Source organism: Dipodomys ordii, unplaced genomic scaffold (assembly GCF_000151885.1).
Source record: "Dipodomys ordii isolate 6190 unplaced genomic scaffold, Dord_2.0 Scaffold117, whole genome shotgun sequence".
NCBI classification, from domain to species: domain Eukaryota; kingdom Metazoa; phylum Chordata; class Mammalia; order Rodentia; family Heteromyidae; genus Dipodomys; species Dipodomys ordii.
The window spans coordinates 2,873,882-2,892,677 of record NW_012267333.1 but is presented as its reverse complement, the minus strand read 5'-3'; the positions used below and the strand labels follow the sequence as shown (position 1 = coordinate 2,892,677).

Below are 18,796 nucleotides of genomic sequence, written 5' to 3'. Positions count from 1 at the left end.
TCCCACACAGCTTAGAATGACAGGCATGCACCACTGCTCTCAGCCATGCGTTTCATGGCCTGGACCCATGATCCTTCCAGTCTCTACCTCATAAGTAGTTAGGTTATAGGTCTGAGCCACCAGCGTCTGGCCTCTCTGTGGTTAATCTTTGGATCCCCTTGCTTCCTTTGCCCTTCTTTCCCTTTCTACCTTCTTAATAGTTGCTTTGCAATTCTGTGATCTTTGTATTTGTTTTTTCTTCAGGGAAGAGTTTGTGGGGATGGATTATACTTTCTCAGCATTCTTTTTGATCATACTGAGCAACCCACCAACTGTGGGCTCGGGTAAATTTGGGGTAAAATTGCCAAGTATTGCTGAAATAGTAACAGCAGACCAAAAGATCCTGGCAGAGCAGAGCCTGGGTGTCATCCAGCACTAAAATAGCAGAGGTAGCTCTTGGCTAGAGAAAATAAGCAGTCTGTATAAAATTACAGAGATGAGGGGCACAAATGAAGTCTGATTGGATATCGTTAGATAAATAACTATTCTACCAGTGCACACAAAACTCTGCATGCCAGAAATGTCAAGAGTTTTAAGGAAGCCATGGACTCAGATAAAAAGCTGAAATAAACTTTCCGTAACTGAAGATGTAGTAAGAGTATGGGTGTAAGATCAGAGTTAGTTTAAAACAATCACTCAAGTAAAACTCAGTGAAGTAATAATGCCAGACCCCAATGGCTCACGCCTATAATCCTAGGTACTCAGGCAGCTGAGATCTGAGGATCACGGTTCAAAGCCAGCCCAGGCAGGAAAGTCCATGAGACTCTTATCTCCAATAAACCACTAGAAAGCCAGAAGTGGCGCTGTGGCTCAAGTGATAGAGCACTCGCCTTGAGCTGAAGAGCACAGAGACAGTGTCCATGCCCAGAGTTCAAGCCCCACGACCAAAAAAATAAAATAAAATAAAAAACCTCAGTGAAGTAGAAAAATAGATCAATGATGTAATGAGCTAAAAATGAAACTTGAGAGGAAAAATAGCAACCTACCAAGTCAAACAGAAAACTTTGTAAAAAAAAAAAAAGTGCCTGTGGAATTAAAAACATAATAGAAAGCATCAAAGCAAGAAAAGTTAGTAAAAGAAAGCTTTGGTGAGCTTAAGCATGGGTGTATTTTAAAATATAAAAAAGGGGGCTGGGAAGTTGTCTCAGTGGTAGAGTGCTTGCCTCGCACGCATGAGGCCCTGGGTTCAATTCCTCAGCACCACATAAGCAGAAAAAAGCCAGAAGTGGTGCTGTGGCTCAAGTGGTAGGTCACTAGCCTTGAGCTGAACAGCTGAGGGACAGCTCCCAGGCCCAGAGTTCAGCCCCCCCACACACACACACAAATAAATAAATAAAATAAAAAATAAAAACTACACACACACACATCTATATCTATCTATCTATCTATCTATATATGTATATGTATATATATATATATATACATAAAATGGAGGAAGTGACAAAATAAAGCAATATGTAAGAGGAAAGATATGGAAACCTTGAGACAATATTAAATGACCAAATGTTCAGATTACAGGACTTAAGAAAGTCTTGAGAATATGTAAGGAATGGAGAGCTTATTCAAAGAAATAAAATGGTAAGTGACCTTATCTTAGAAAAGGACAAAAATATCCAGATACACAAATGTCAAATGCTTCAGTCATGTTTCACTCAATTAGTTTGCATGCCTCCCAGTGCATCTCAAATAGCCAAACTCAAAAGTAAAATACCAAAAAAAAAAAAAAAAAGGTTTCTAAGCAATAAGTGAAGAAACACTTAGCACCTGAAGAATGTCTGAAGTCTCAACATTGAGAACATTTCCACAAAGGAGTTAATGAATGCAGTGGGTCTTTTTGGGGGGAGGGGAGTGTCCAGTCATGGGGCCTGAACTCTGGGCCTGGGCGCTGTCCCTCAGCTCTTCAGCTCAAGGCTAGTGCTCTACCACTTGAGCCACAGCGCCACTTCCGGCTTTTTTTCTTTTTGCTTATGTGGTGCTGAGGAATCAAACCCAGGGCCTCATGCATACAAGGCGAGCACTCTACCACTGAGCCACCTTCCCAGCCCATGCAGTGGGTCTTGATCAACTCAACCTTTTCAACATTCTCACCCCCCCATCTACCTCTTCCCTCCCTTTTCTTAAGTTTTTAGGATATGGATTGACTTGTTATGTTATGCATACAATGCATTTTAATCTGTGTGGTTCCTTCAACATTTTCACTTTTCCCTTTCACCTAACCCTTCCCTTATTTTTCTTAATTTTGTGTTATATGCAATGAATGAATGACTACATTCTGCCCCCTTCCTCCCTTAATTTGTCTACCCTTTTCCCCTTGGCCCCACCCCCCTCTTACAAGTACCCTTTTCCTGGTACTTATTTTGTTGGGCTTTGACTAGGTCTTTCTAAGGAATTATACTATTTGAGCTGTCCATAGAGTCTATTACATTTCAGTTCATTCATTTGTATACCCCTACACACACACTCAGTGTATTTATGTGTAGATTTATAGGCACATTCTAGCTACCACAAATGAGAGAAGCTTTGAAGCCTTTGTTTCTCTGGGTCTGCCTTACTTGATTTAATACAAAATTTTCCAAGATTTTCCATTTCTTTATGAACGGTACAATATCATTCTTCCACTTAGTATACAAACCACATTATCATGATAAAGTGCTTTGTTCAATGGCAACTCCTTTATACAACTACTTAAACATAATAAAAATGTTCCAAACAAACCCAAATAACACTTGTGCTTATTTCAATTGAAATTGTATAGGCCAGGAGAGAGTAGCAAGAAAAATAAACTGCCAACAAGAATCATAATCACCTCAGATTCTGCTGGTAGGAAACAGTAACCACTTTTCACTATGAAAATAAAATATAAATCAAGAGGCTATATATGAAATGGTAAACTGAGCTGTAGATGAGCTGGAAGTTGCCACTGGATACCCTGTGTTGGGCCAGGTACTGGGCACTAGAGTATATCTAGTAGAGCCCATTCTAACCAACAACTTATGCCCAGAGCCCACCTCACTGGCCAAAAGCTGCTACCATACATGCCTTCAACGGCTGCATGAAAACAGGAAAACAACAGAATATGGGGGACAAGATATTAGAGGAAAAAGCATATTGCATTATAGCGTGCAATGGAATGTACTCACCTCCTCAATAAAGAAGGAACACTGACATGTTTTTATTATTTATTTGGATTGGTTCTATTCATTAATTGAATGCTCTTTTGTTATTATTTTATCTGTTGTCATTCCAAGATATATCACCACTTTCTCCATGATAATTTATATTTGACCTTAGACATACAAATCGCAGTGCAACAGCACAGAAACTATGAAAATGCAAGGCAATAGGACTCATATAAAAGTCAATAATTCTCAAATAAAGGGAATGATAATTAAGCAAATGAAATCTCAAAGGATAATGAAAAGAATAATCAACAAGATTAAAGAGCAATTGAAAAATAAATGAATTTATAGAGATAATAAGGAAATAGTTGAGTAAATTCAAAGAAGAGAAATAGAAATGCAACAAGGATAATGCAGGATATGAATGTGGAATTAAAAATGTTGAAATGGTGCAAAACTACCAAAAAATTGAGAAAATGAAAACTTATTAACTCACACAAAAAACACAACTTAAATCCTCTATTATAGAGGGGCAGAAATGAAGCCTAAGTATCATGGCTCATAGACAAACAATTAGAACACTGAGAAGAAGATAAAAAATAATGAAAAGGTGTTCATGGAACAGGCAAGGTTTCTGCAATGCCATTCAAAGTCTAAACATATAAATCATGAGCACGGAAGAAGATTCCCCATTCTCACCAATAAATACATCACCATGAAAAACATCTTAGAGTTAAATTACATCACAGTAAACTACACAACTTGTGGATGGAGATGGGAAGGAAGGACTGGGAGAGAGTGAGGGAACAGAAGACATTTACAGAAAGAAATGTACTCATCTGACTCATGCAATTGTAATCTCTTTGTACATCTTCTTTATAATAACAATAAACTAATTTTAAAATAAAGTAAAGAAATAACAGCTCAGGTCAAATGGGCATAACTGACGGAAATGGAATATTTCACCAACTGGCTGCTTCCTACCAAGCTGATCCCAAAAAATTAAGGACATAGCATATATAAAGACATATAGCAGGGGACACTGTCTAAAATGAAATGTACTCATTACCTGACTTATGTAACTGTAACCCCTCTGCACATCACCTTTACAATAACAATAAAAAGACACATAGCAAATTTCAATCAATATAAGAAGATTGAAATAATCTGCAGGTTATCAGATCCCAGTGGAGCAAGTGGAAATCAACAACGAAAGGAACTATGTAAAATATCCAGACATGTGGTGACTGACCAATGCATTGTAGAAAAATAAGTAGGTGCAATAAAAATCTAGAACCAAAGGTAAATGAAATCACACCATGGCAAAGTAGTTCTGAGAAGAAAGCTTATAACTACAAGTTTCTACAATAAAACATCAGAACAGGTTCAATTAAATAATGATGCACATCAAATTGTTACACAAAAAGCAAGTCAAATGCAAAAAATGTGTAGGCAGAAAGAAATAATAAAGATAAGAGAATAAGCTCACAAATAATAATAATAAGCTAAAAATAAATGAACAGCCATTGAAACAGTAAGTTCTCTAAATAGCTAAACAAGATTAGCAAACCTTTAAGTAAACTAACCAAAAGAAACAAAGAGAAGACTTGTTTTATACAACCCACTTGTTCTCACTGTGATTGTCTCTTTTTTAAGTTATTATTATTATTTATAATAAAAGGTTGGGTACAGAAGGGTTACAGTTACAGGTGAAATCAGGTAAAGAGTACTTTTCTTTTTTGGAAGATATCATTCTTTCCCTTCTTGTTTCCCAGTCACTGTAATTTTCAATGGGTAAAATAATCAGATTATAATAAAATGAAGGAGACTAGAAGCAATTTTCAGTTTACCCCCAAAGTTTCAGACCATTTCAAAACTAAACTGAGAAGTCAATAATGTATCCCTTTCCCGTCACCAAATCCTTTGAAATTGAGGATGCTGGACACTCAGTTTTGCTTTAGTTATTTTATATTTTTATGTTGTTTTCATTGTCTTTTACCCTATGTTTTCCTTATTGCTTTCTTTGTCTCTTCTGAACATCAACCATGCTTTTATGATGAGTTTTTTTAAATTTTCTTTCCCTGTGAAGAACATTTTTCACTCCATTTATGTCTTTATTTTAGCACCACTCTGCTATGAGTATTTCCTTTTTGTCCTCCATTATGGACTATTCACACTCTACTACCAACCACTTGGCGTAGACAGTAAATTAATTACAATAGGTCACTGTCACCATAGGGCTAGGTAAACTCAGTGCTTTGGTTTCAAGTGAAGTAACTGAGAGACAGAGACAGATGCACAGTAGATGGCTTAGGAAACAGGAGCAGAAGGAACATGCACAGCCATCAGAAGGAGTTAGTTCCGCCATAGAGATATTAGGCTCTGGGAACAGGTCTGCACTGACAGCATTACTTCCTAAGCAGCACTGTTCTCCAAATTCTCCCAACCTCATTTATCAATTGCACCTAATCTCAAGTTAAATAAGACACAGCATGACATATCTGACATTCTACCTCTCATGTGTAGATGTTGAAAGAAAAGTTGTCCCGAAAGTAAAATAGTGATTATTTCATATTTGGAAAAAGATGGAGTAGATTTAAAAAATCCATTGCAACAATGAGATGTAAGTCCTTATGTGGAAAAACGAACTTTACAACTTTGGTGGGGGGGAGGAGGATTTGGTGGGAAGCAAGGTGATGATGGGAAGGCATGGGAAAGGGAAACAAAGGAGGAGGCTACAATGCTTGATAAGAAATGAACTCATTATCTTGCCCATGTAATTGTAACCCCTCTGTACAGTATTTTCACAATAAAAAAGAAAGTCTAGTTTTAATCAAGGTCTGAATATATTTATTAAGATGACTCATAATTAGTATCACCCACAACTAAGTATTAGGAACAAGTATTAGTATCAGCCACAATTCTACTAATACATGCATCAACACATATTAGTTAAAAATTAATATTTTAGTCTCACTAATGGTATTATTGTTGAAGAGTCTGCCATTTTCTCCAGTGTATGCGTTTGGCTTCCTTCACAAAGGCATTGATAACTGTAGTATATTAGAATTTACTTCTAAATACATATATAAATGCAGTATAAACCAACTCAATGGATGATACTTGAGAAAGAATATGGAGATGAAGTCGAGGAATGGTCATCTGAAGGAGGGAGTAGATTTTTTCAAAGTACTCTATGTGCTTTATGGAAGTATCACAATATCCATATTACAACTGTATGGCAATTTCAAAATGAAAAATAAATGCACTAGACTTTAAAAGGTAAACACATTTTCCACAGAGATTAAGAAATCATAGTCTATTCTTCAGAATAATTCTCATTGTGGTATTGCATTTCTAGATAAGTGTGTTTTCTACTGAACTCTAGATTTTGCAAGGGACAGGATATAATTTCAGAAGTTAATATGGCTATTGCATTTTAAAATGCCAGTTTAGAAGAATGAACCCGAAAATTAGTTTATTGTGCATCCAAACACATTAAAACCCCGCGATGATTTGACTTTGTCAATTACCTTTCTGAAGGCACTCTTGACCTCTTTGTTCCTCAGGCTATAGACCATAGGGTTCAGCATGGGGATGATCATTGCATAGAAAACAGATGCAATTTTGTCTGTATCCATGGAGTGACTGGAGCTAGGTTGGAGGTACATGAAGATGACAGTCCCATAAAATATGGAAACTGCAGTAAGGTGAGAAGTACAGGTGGACAAAGCCTTTTGATAGCCCTTAGATGACTGCATTTTGAAGATGGTAATAAATATGAACAGGTAAGAAATCAATACCACAAGAAGAGCACAAAAGACATTGAAACTGGAAATGAAAACCAGAACCATCTCATTCACGTGTTTGTCAGAACAAGAGAGAATCATGACGGCTGGGATATCACAGAAAAAGTGATGGACCACATTGGACTCACAGAAGGACAGGGTGAATGTGTTCACAATGAGGACAGAGGAATTCACAAAAGCATAGATGTAGGAGCCTAGGACCAGATACACACACACACTTGTTGTCATGGTGGTGGTATAATGTAAAGGCTTGCAGACTGCGGCATAGCGATCATAAGCCATTAAGGCTAAAATAATATTCTCCATGGAAGCAAAGGCTAGAAAAAAGAACATTTGAGAAGCACATGCATTGTAGGATATTACGTTTTCTTTTATAAGGAACCCAGCTATCACTTTGGGTGTGGTCGTTGAAGAGTACCCAAAGTCCACCATAGAGAGGTTACTGAGGAAAAAGTACATAGGAGTGTGGAGATGGGAATCCAAGACAATCAGCAAGACCATGCCCAGGTTTCCCAAAGCAGTAGTGAAGTAAATGATGGTGAACACGATGAAAAGTGGAATCTGAAGTTCTGGGCTTTGGTTAACACCCTCCAGGAGGAAATTCCCCACTTCTGTGTGGTTCATCCTAGGAAGTATAGACTCCCTGCAGTAATAAGAAAGGAGTATTTGGAGCATGAAAAAAGAATTTTAACTGAAGGATGTATTATTGTATATTACATACATACATACACACATATTATGTGTATATATTATGCATGTATATTACATACATGTATATTATATTACTGTATTATTACATTATTATTCCTAAGATCTAAGGCAAAAATTTGGTCAAAACAGTAAAGGAAAAAAGTCACCTAGATAGATTCAGATGGTTAAAATTACAAAAGTCCTTAGAGATCAATAACCAAATGCACTATTGTATGAATAAAGAAACTGAGAAAACATTGTTGTATTTGTCTTTGGTCCCATATGGGTAATAAATACTTCCCAAATCACATCATCTGACACTGTTGCGAGCTGACAATTACATAATGATTTTTATCAATATGGACTTAAGATATTCATGTGTTGTCTTCTTTAAGAAACCTACAGAAGTTTAAGTACATGGAAATGATCTGGGTTTCATCTCACAAAGAACAGTGCCCCAGTACCTATGCCCTTAAGAGGTTTAATAGAATTTAATTTAAATTAGTTCATATTTATTGATGGGATCTGTGATTAAAAAATCAATGCTTTGCATGCCTAGGAGAATAAATGAGAGACAGATGTAATGTAAATGAAGTGCTCTAATGTCATCGTTATTAGAACAGTGCTGAAGAGAAGATTTGGCATTCAATGTCAGTGTTTAGACTCTAGAAAGAGGTGAAAGATCAATCAACTAGTAGCCTCATCCATTACTGCCTAGGAGAGATGGGTCCTGAGTTCATTTTCTTTATTTGTGAAATAAAGACAGTAACAGGACATCTCAAAGCAGACTATTGTAATAGTTAAAGAAGATTAAAAAGACAGCAAAGCTAAGGAGCTTATCACAAACTTAGTGAGTGACTTCTAAGAAGTGAGCACAAGGTGTGATGATGGTTTCCACCTCAGCTTGGAAAGCCCAAGGGGTGGCTTGCAGGGCTGCCACAGGCGGTTGAGTGTGGACTCTGGTAGGCAGCCCTCTGTAACTGCTTCTCCTGATCAGCCAGTATACTGAGCGCTCCTAGGCTTCCAGCACATCTTACTCCACACCAGCCACTTGCGTGAGAATTCAGGATTATTTAGTCTATCTTTTGATTAAATAACTTGCAGTTGAGGCACAAAATAATCTACAAACCTTAAGTCATTCTTACATAATTTTCATTTCATTTGTTGACTCATAGAGTTGAAGGTTGAAAATTCACAGCAGTGAGGTTTCTATGTTTATATTTTTTAAGTTGGAACTTAAGAAACTATTCTCTGATACCTATTTCCTCTCCAATCCTCCTTTTGGCCATTTTACAGATTTGTATTGCATTATATCTCTGTAAGCATTTGCATTTGTGTTTACACCCTTCTAACATACACGATGATGCAACTGAAAACAACATAGAGTGTGCTATGTTCCATAAAAATAATTTTTAAATTATCGATATGAATATATACCTCTTCCTTAACATAAAATGAGTCATGTTATCATAATTTGTAGATTAAAAATTAATGTTAGATTATTTCCCCAAATTATCTGTTGAATATGAAGTAATCCCACTATTTCCATAAAGGAAGAATGATTTTGCAATATGTGCTCTGAACTACTGCTCTATAGCTTTTATATAAGTGTAATAAAATGATGCAATTGTGCAATAAGAAAATTGAAATTAAGATGGCAGCAAATAATTACATGAGGACCCTTCTTAAGTCTCAGGACATAGATTCAAATTGTTAGGAGATGAGTTTACTATTTACTAAATCAAGGCATCACCTGACCTTCCCTGTCTACATTTAAACTGTAGCCAAGTGTTTCTTAAATATCACTTTACTTACTACTCATAGAGTTTTTGCTAGTGAGAGTCCATTCTATTTCCAAGCAAAAGGCTCATGAGCTCATCTATTTAATAGTATTAGCCTACCTATTATACTCACATATATTATAGTTCTCATTTAAAAGTAAGTATATAAAAGTTTACCTCACTCCTGGGGAAAAAACATGATGGAAATCCTAACTTTTCAGTTATCTGAAATCCTGCCAGGGAAGAATGTATAAATTCCTTTGGAGATGCTTTCCTTTTTAGGAATTGATCAAAAAATGTTTTTATAATTATCACTTCCCTTATTCCAACCTCAGTTTCTCTATTCATATCACAAGCATGTCTGTGTCATTTACAGAACTATGTCTGTATAAAACGAAGTCTGTTAATCACCTCAGTCATGAATTATAATTGCATTATAATTTTAAATATTCAATATTATATATGCATATACATATAACCTTTACCTTTTTCCTGTTGATAGTTTCAGATTGAGACGTTCTTCCATTTGGAGAAGGCCATATTGAACCAACAACTATTCTATTTCAGAAGGCTAAGCATGTTAGCAAAGGGTCCATGAGCACAGTCTGTCTCTGATAAACTGACGTCAGACACAAAAATCATGCTGGGATTTAGAGGTAATAACCTGGATCCAAAAGAAAACTTCAGAGACACAATAGTCTCAAGGGAGTGAGCTCCCTGTGGAGGGACCCCCAGGCTCCTGTTCCAGTTGCCTTAAAAAAAGCAATTAAACTGCTTTAAGGAACTAACTTCATTTGTTGAGTGGATACACTGCTGTATCCATATTGTTTTGTCATTTACTAGTTTAGTTGAGGTTGTTAAGTCATGTACAGTAAAGTTCAATCATTTTAGGATACATTTTTGAGTCTGAATAAATATATGTGCTCATGTAAACAATAAAGAATCTCATCTATCTAAAATATTATCATATTGGGTGGTATTCAAAATTTCTGCCTTACTACTTCATAGTATAAATTGATTTTTGTCTTTATGAGTTACATTTTGCATATATAGAGAGAGATCGATGTAAATGGAATGATAGCACAAAACTAGCCTCATGAACCTGCCTTACGTCACCTATCAGAATACATATATGAGATTCACTTATTTGTTTACATAGACATCATTTGTTATATTTTTACTGTTAATTATTTTTCAAGTTCAGCAAAATAAAATACCAGGAAACAGTACTCAAAAGGGATGGAGTGGGGTTGAGGAAAAAGGGGTAGACAGACGAATGAAGAGGAGAAGAGAGGTAGAATGCAGTCAAGAATCCAATATATAGCCTACAAAATGAAGAAGAGTGAGAGAAAGGGTAGGGAGGGGAAGGATGAGAGAGAAGATTGAAAGGGGTAACACTGATTAAGATATATTGCATTCTTAAACTTTTCTCTTAAATGGCAACTCCTTTGTACACTTACATAAAGATAATAATAAAAAATAAAATAAAAAGAAATCAACTTCATATACATCTAACTTGAAGTTAAATGTTAGCCTTGACATTGTGTGATCTACAGGCAACTTTGGTATTTGCAATCCTCCCTGAAAAAACACCGGCTGCTTGGTTTTCAGGACATTGCTCACCTTTACTGGCAACCAATCTGCCTGCCCTCTTATAAATAAAGATCTCCAGACCTCAGCCTTGCAACAAATTCCCCATCTCCATGTTTGTATTTTCCTTATAGATATCAACCACTCTCATGGTATTAAATGCCACCTAATGCTATTATTTCCCAAATATATTTCTTTCATTTTAATGCTAAACTTGTATGTGGTAATCAAAAGACACCACATGGCGGGGGGAGGCTGGGAAGGGATGTGAAGGGTAAACAAAGGAGGAGGCTGCAATGCTTGATAAGAAATGTACTCATTATCTTGCCCATGTAATTGTAACCCCTCTGTACAGTATGTTCACAAAAAAATTAAAATTAAAATTAAAAAAAAGAATAATACAGCATCTTTTCATTGAAAAAAAAAAGATACTACATGTATTGGAATGAAACCCCAGGATACCTTCCACTATGAACCTTCTACTGCTCTAATTCACCATATCTCATATAATGATGATTTATTTTTCTGGTTACTTACACCAAGTAAGTCACTATTTTCTCACACTTGTACCCAATAATCAGAAAGTTATATAATCTTCAACTTTCAAGTACACTAAAATATTCTAATTAACTTAGAGTCCCATTCATCTATGGTATATTATATAATTCAGAAGAAATAGAAATAAATAATGACATCAACATAATTTCAGAGATAATATAATTTTCAATATTATACATTATGTTTCAAACAGTTAATGTCAGTAGGTTTTTCCTAAGAAGGAGTGAGCCATTGGTGCCTGGCTCATGTAACTTTCATACTTACAATTAGAAATATTTATTCAAGCCACAGCACCAATGGCTCACACCTGTAATCCTAGCTACTCAGGAGTCTGAGACCTGAAGATTACTGTTTGAAGCCAGGCCCGGTTTGTAATTTAGGTTTCTCTCCTAATTATTTTCTAAATATTTACAATTTTTAAATTCTCTGAAGGTTATCTATATTAACTACTTCATAATTATTTGGAAACCCTACTATACTTTGCTATCTGAATAGCAAAGTATATTTGCCTACAAAATCAAAACTTGAAGTACCCTGAATTTATTTTTTCTGGGTTTATGTGTCTACTATGGTGTCTAGAACATATAAAATTAGTCATTAATTTTGTTTGGTTAGATGAATTAGAGAAGAAATTGTTACTGTTCTGCAAAAGCAGCTCTTTAGAGAGTAATTTGCACTGAGAAATTAAACTGTCTTCAATGACAACTTCTCTGAGACTCTAAATGAAGAATCAAAAGAGAATGAAATTCAAAAACATTCCATTGATATTTTCATATGTGTATTCTTTAATATAATTTTCTGTTACACATTATGTTCCAAACAGTAGGTTTTTCCTAAGAAGAAACTCTCTGAACAAAATCATTGAAATCAAAGAAGCAAATATAGATACAGATATAGATATATAGATAAATATGTCTTGAAACAAGAAAACTATTCCATGGAACGGCTTTATAAATATACATAGGGTATGTTTATTATTATACATATACTGATTATATTCACCAGGTCTGCAGAAAACAAACCATCCATGATTTTTTCAGTGAATCTTCCAGAATTAATTCACCACAGATTGTTCCAACAACACATTTTAAAAATGACAGATAACTACGCATTCATGAAATATGAAACCAAAGAGCAAGTCAAAACAAGCATTTTACTTAAAATTCAATTTAACTCCTATTATAATAATAAATTCTAACATAAAGCAGTCTACTTTTGAACTGTTCTTCTATGCCTTTGTATATATTAGCTCAATTAGGATGGAAGAGAACAGATAGAGGTGAATTTTAAAGTGAGATGAGAAGGTTTAACTTTTTCTATAAGTGTGTGTGCGGGCATGTCCACACATACCTACAGGATCACAATATAAATCATATTTATTCCTATGGACTCCTTATTGAAAGTAATCTAAATAGTTGATCAAGACGTTCTAAGTACTAGGGAATAGTGTGCACCGGAATTGGCTTCAGAAACACAGGACTGCATATTTCAGGATGCGCTGAAGAAACCAGACATTGTCCATTCACTGATATTCTTCATCTATTCAGTTATTCATTTTTGTTTTCCCTGTGTCTCAACAAATGTTTACTTCAACTATTGGAAGCACTATCCGAAACACAAGGCTTTTAATGAATGAGAATAATCCTATTCTTTCATCATTTGAATGAATCACCATATTCTTTGTTCCTGGAATTTGCTCCATAAATAAATGTCACAAACTCATAACAATATTAAAATTTGGAGCACTAAACTCTGTATACTGCTGTATACTGCATAAATAATTGCCATTACCCTTTACATAGAACTTCTTGAATTGGCACAGCCTAAACAGATCAAAGAAAGAAATAAGCTAGGAACTTATTGTGCACTTCAGGAAGATAACACAACTTCGCTTGGGGTTTTTCCAGTTGCAAGTCCCACCCAAAGAAGGCTGACAAAGCTTCTGTTAAACAAATTATTTCTTTTTTTATTGTGAAAATACTGTACAGAGGGATTACAATTACATGGGCAAGATAGTGAGTACATTTCTTATCAAGCATTGTAGCCTCCTCCTTTGTTTCCCCTTCCCATCTCTTCCCATCCTACCTCCCTCCTCACCCCCCCACCCCTGCACCAAAGTTGTAAAGTTCATTTTCCAGTCACAAAGACTAAAGTTCTCTGGAGGCAAAGAGGTAGAAGCAAAAGTGATTATTAGATAAATGGTAAATGAACCTTCCCCAGAGACCTAGCTCGGTTGTTTGAAGAAGAAAAGTAATGTATTTACCTTTGGAGTTATTGCTTTGTGTATATGCTTTAGATTAAATTTTATTCCATTCAAACGTTTTTAGTTTTCATGCTGTCTTTCTTTAATGTGTTTGCTATTGTTCTCCAAAAAATGTATCCATGATTATACAGAAACCTTTATCAACTGTTGGTGGGAATGTAAATCAGTGTCTCCCTTATGGACATTAATATGGAGATTTCTCAAAATACTAAAAATAGAACCACATATGATAGAGTTATATAGGGTTGATACCCCCAAAGCATCACAATCAACTTACTATATAGAAATACTTGCATTCCGATACTTATTATGATTCAATGACATTAGTATACGAATTCCACTGGCACATGTGGACACTACTGAAGATGATCTACAGTTTCATTGGCATTATTCACAGAAACAAAATAAAGGAGCCCTAAAATGCCTACGAAAGCATTAGCGCCCAAATAACCAAATCAATAAACTAAGCAACTTCCAGTCTTATCAGTGCTAACATCCAGTGTTAGTGCCACTTAGCAAAGGGGCTGTCTTTCCTCTAACCTGTTTTTGGCATCTTTATCAAAAATCAAGATGACTATACCTGCACTCTGTTTCTTTGTGCCAGTTCCCATTTCCTTTCTAGTGGGGCTCTAGAGCACAATTTGAAATTAACTATTGTGATACCGCCAGAGTTGTTCTTTACGCTCAGTATTTTGTGCTTCTATATTAAATTTAAGATTTAAATTTTTTTCCATTTAGCCAAAAAATTTTATTACTCCTCATGGCCATTACAGTGAATCTGAAGATTGTTTTCAGAAATCAGTCATTTTCACAGTACTCATTTTGCAGATCTAGGAACATGGGAGACCTTTCCATCTTCGATGTATCTTTTCTGTGTAGTTCAGACTGCATTATAAAGGTTCACACTTCCTTGATGAGGTTTATTCCCAGATATTTTTTCCCCGAAGGCAAACGTGGTTGGTATTGTTTTCTTAATGTCTTCATCAGCATGTTCAGCAATATCATATAGAAAAGATACTGATATTTTTTAATATGTTGATCTTGTGTGTAGATACTTTGATAAAAGTGTTTACCAGAATCAAGACTTTTCTTGGCAAGGCTTTAGGATCTTTCCTTTTGGTGGTACTAGACTTTCAACCCAGGGCCTCCAATTTCTAACCAATTTCTCTACTACCTGGGTCAAGCTCCAAACACTTTTTGCTTTAGTTTAGTTTTCATATAAGATATCATACTTCTGCCTGGATACATCCTCAGCTTGTGACCCTATTGACTGTGTCTTCTTAGTACATGAGATGACAGGTATGTACCCCTTCTGGGTTCTGAAGGGGCTTTAAAGCAGAGGATCATACCTTATGCTAGTGATACTAACACAGATAGCTTGACATCTTCCTATATGTATTACTTTTATTCATTTCTCTTGCCTTATTACCATAAGAATAAAAATTGGTAACATACAAATTGTCCTTTTTCCTCCATTTAGATTATCTTAAATATATAATATTCTATATATTATATTGTATTAAATATACAACATAGAATTATATTATATATACCATGTATATTATTGTATATTATATTTAAAAAGATACAGTGCATAATTTTTCTCTACACACCATGTGTTTCTTAAAATATTTACTTATTTACTATGTTCCCCATTTATTTCAGCACCATGAGTGTGATGGTCCTGAGTTTTCCATGCATGTGTATTTCCAAAGATCATTATTGGAAGAGATGGTCATTCAGAATCAGTCAGCAGTTGACTGCATTGACATTTCCTCTCCACAGCTCAAATATCAGGGAGGGGGGGTGTCAATTGAGAAAAGCACTAATGAATACATTTGTTAAATCGACAGAATCTATGTTTCGATCTCCCAATATTTAAGTGAAATTGCAGCCCTGAATGTCAGGCTGTGTCTTGATTTGGGCATTACTATAAAAAAGAATTGCTTAATAGGATGGAAATAATCCCAAGATCTCCCTCCCAGAACTTTTAAATCATCTATCCATCTGTAGAGGATGGAAATAAGCCCTGTGGGAGCCCACTTGGGGGAATTGTGTCACAAGAGCTTTATGACTATACAATCCTCCCTTCTGATTAAATAAAAATTGGGTTATAATTATGATGGTCATCCCTTAACAAATAGAAGGCTTCATGAGGACTTACTTCCAGCTCGAATCATCAGTGCTTCAGGAAGAATCCTACAGGCACTCCCTGTCTAATATTCCCTTTTCATAGATTAATTGAATTTCATAGAGGTTAAATGATTTATCTAGAAAGACAGAATGGCAGATCCAGGGCTAGGACTTGTATTCATTGATGGCAATGCCACTAGCATTATTTTCCACCTTGACCTGCTTCTAAGGAATTTTAAAACTACTGACAACGCCCTGGAGAGTCCTCAAATAAAGAGGACTCTTTCAAGAACTGAATTTCTGACCTGAAGCCTGACCATGAATGAAGCTGCTGGACTCTTCGTGCTCATGACTCAAACAAGAAGGCAGACCTAGGTGGAATCCACCTGGGCATGACATTGAAGCGGCCCAGGTAAGCAGAAAATGCATCCAGACAGCCATTCTCCCTTCAAAGAGTTTAGGCTTAAACATTTTCCTATTTCTTAGGTATCATTCAATCAGAGACCCTATATCTCAACACCGTGGTGGAAATCCCAGGAGTAAACTTAGGTATATCACATGATGTAAATGAAAAATAAAAGAGAGCCTGCTCCTAGGACTCTCAGTCTTACCTAGAAGCAAAGGGGCCACAGAAGACCCTTCCTGCAGGTGTGTCTGTGGTTTGAGACCCAGCCCAGCAGTTCCACCTGCCAGAGGAGGAAGAGGCTATGGAAATCACCTGATTCACGAGGGCCTATGTGTAGTGATCTCAGTGGCATCAGCCAGCCAAACCACATATCCAAAGATGGGCAGGACATGAATGGCAAGGAGTATATTGCCAACAGGCTTAGGGCTCTGTGTCTACTGCAGTCTTCCTACACTGGTGCTGTACCACCCATGAGGCCTCCAGCTGCCATGATCTCCAGTGCCTGGAAATTCCTGATGCTTGAACTCCTCAGCAGAAGTGCATCAGAAACTCTTCTTTTTTTCTCCCATAAACTCCATTTATGCCCTCTATCTCTCACCCAGATTCTGTGGCACGGTGCCCGCCCCCCAGGAGGCTAGGCCTTGATTGCTCCTGTTTTTAAGCCTCCAGAATAGTTCCCTATCAATAGGTTCTCTATCAGATAGCACTTGTTGTATGTCTGAGATAGAGAGAGGGACCAAATGCCTTTTTGTTCTTTTTTTACTAGAGCTGGCCTCCACATCAGAATGACGACTGTCTCACTAAACCCCAGACTTAGATGAAGGCAAGCAGGAAGTATGTGCTTACGTTGTAACTAGAAGATAAATTTACCATGGATGGTTCTTACTTTGCAATTGTGGCTTCAGTTTCTGGACTCCACTTCCTGACGGATTAGAGTTGGAGATGGAGTATAGGACTGTTTTCTGATGTTCACATTCCCTCTGCCTTTTCTTTCCACTTTTCAGCCATCCTTCTATGCCTTTTGTGATGCCTACAAGTGTTCCTCTTCATTTCAACTTCAGAATATAGTCAGTAACTTGTTACCCAAACATCCACTGAGTTAAAAGGAAAAATGCTTCTAAGATACCATCGTGCCCTGCTTAGAAGGCCTTCCGTAGATATGGGATCTTAAAACTAAGACGTTGCAAAACTAAAATAAATCATAGGGCAAGCAAGCCAATTGAGGTCAACATCTGTTTGCCATTTGTCATTCTGACTCTCCACGCTCATCACTACAAGCTAGCCATATAATTTCCAATGGAGAACAGCACAGAAGTGACCCAGTTCATTCTTGTGGGACTAACAAATAATCCAGAACTCCAAATCCCCTTCTTCATCATCTTCCTTCTCATCTTCCTTAGCACGCTGATTGGGAACCTGGGGATGATGGGATTGATCCTTCTGGACTCTCGTCTCCACACACCCATGTACTTTTTCCTCAGTAACTTATCCCTGGTGGACTTCGCATATTCATCAGCTGTCACTCCCAAGGTGATGTCAGGACTCCTCATGAGAGAGAAAATCATGTCCTACAAGTCCTGTGCTGCCCAGTTCTTCTTTTTTGTCGGTTTCATCACGACAGAGAGTTTTCTCTTGGCCTCCATGGCTTTTGATCGCTATGCAGCCGTGTGTAAGCCTCTGCATTACACCACCACCATGACCACAAATAAGTGTGTCTGTCTGACCACAGGCTCCTATGTCTGTGGCTTCCTGAATGCCTCCATCCATACTGGAAACATTTTCAGGCTCTCCTTCTGCAAGGATAACGTGGTGGATCACTTTTTCTGTGATGCCCCTCCCCTCTTAGCCCTCTCATGCTCAGACACCTCCATTACTGAGATGGTTATTTTTTTTGTGGTGGGTTTCAATGACATCTTTTCAATCCTCGTCATCTTGGTCTCCTACCTGTTCATATTCATCACTATCCTAAGGATGCGCTCAGCTGAAGGATGCCAGAAGGCCTTCTCCACCTGTGCCTCCCACCTCACCGCAGTCTCCATCTTCTATGGATCAGGTATCTTCATGTACTTACAGCCCAGCTCCAGTCACGCCATGGGCACGGACAAAGTAGCATCTGTGTTCTACACGATGGTGATCCCCATGTTGAATCCACTGGTCTACAGCCTGAGGAACAAAGAGGTTAAGAAAGCCTTTACCAAGGCTGTAGAGAAAGTAAACTCTGACAAAAGATTTTTATGTTAAGTATATCAAATCTAAATCAAAGCAGTTTTGGTCTACCTCCGAATAATCTTTATGAAGACAAATATGTAGGCTCACACGAACAAGTGTACCATGACAACTTTTAAATGTGTAATTCTTGTGTTCTCATCTTTCTCTGTGTGATTCATGCTTTCTGTTAAAATATAGTT

The 18,796-nt window shown here is 36.8% G+C and overlaps 2 protein-coding genes across 2 annotated transcripts; one reads left to right on the top strand and one right to left on the bottom strand.

Moving 5' to 3' along the window:
* Positions 1-274: 274 nt before the first annotated feature.
* Positions 275-7,591, bottom strand: LOC105995306 (olfactory receptor 5B2-like). The gene is made up of 3 exons (XM_013029014.1): positions 6,669-7,591; positions 3,337-3,442; positions 275-439 (listed from the first exon to the last, which is right to left on the bottom strand). Exons 1-3 carry the CDS (start codon positions 7,589-7,591, stop codon positions 275-277), a joined length of 1,194 nt encoding a protein of 397 aa, XP_012884468.1.
* A 10,093-nt stretch (positions 7,592-17,684) lies between these two features.
* LOC105995305 (olfactory receptor 5B12-like) lies at positions 17,685-18,629 on the top strand. The gene has a single exon (XM_013029013.1). The coding sequence runs from the start codon at positions 17,685-17,687 to the stop codon at positions 18,627-18,629; it is 945 nt and encodes a 314-aa protein (XP_012884467.1).
* Positions 18,630-18,796: the final 167 nt, after the last annotated feature.

Coding starts and splice junctions, on each gene's coding strand:
- LOC105995306 (XM_013029014.1), bottom strand. CDS start 7,591: ATGAACCACACAGAAGTGGGGAATTTCCTCCTGGAGGGTGTTAACCAA. Junction 3,443..6,668: donor ATTGACAAAGTCAAATCATC/GCGGGGTTTTAA, acceptor TTATCCTTTGAG/ATTTCATTTGCTTAATTATC. Junction 440..3,336: donor GTGCTGTTGCACTGCGATTT/GTATGTCTAAGG, acceptor TATTTTCTCTAG/CCAAGAGCTACCTCTGCTAT.
- LOC105995305 (XM_013029013.1), top strand. CDS start 17,685: ATGGAGAACAGCACAGAAGTGACCCAGTTCATTCTTGTGGGACTAACA.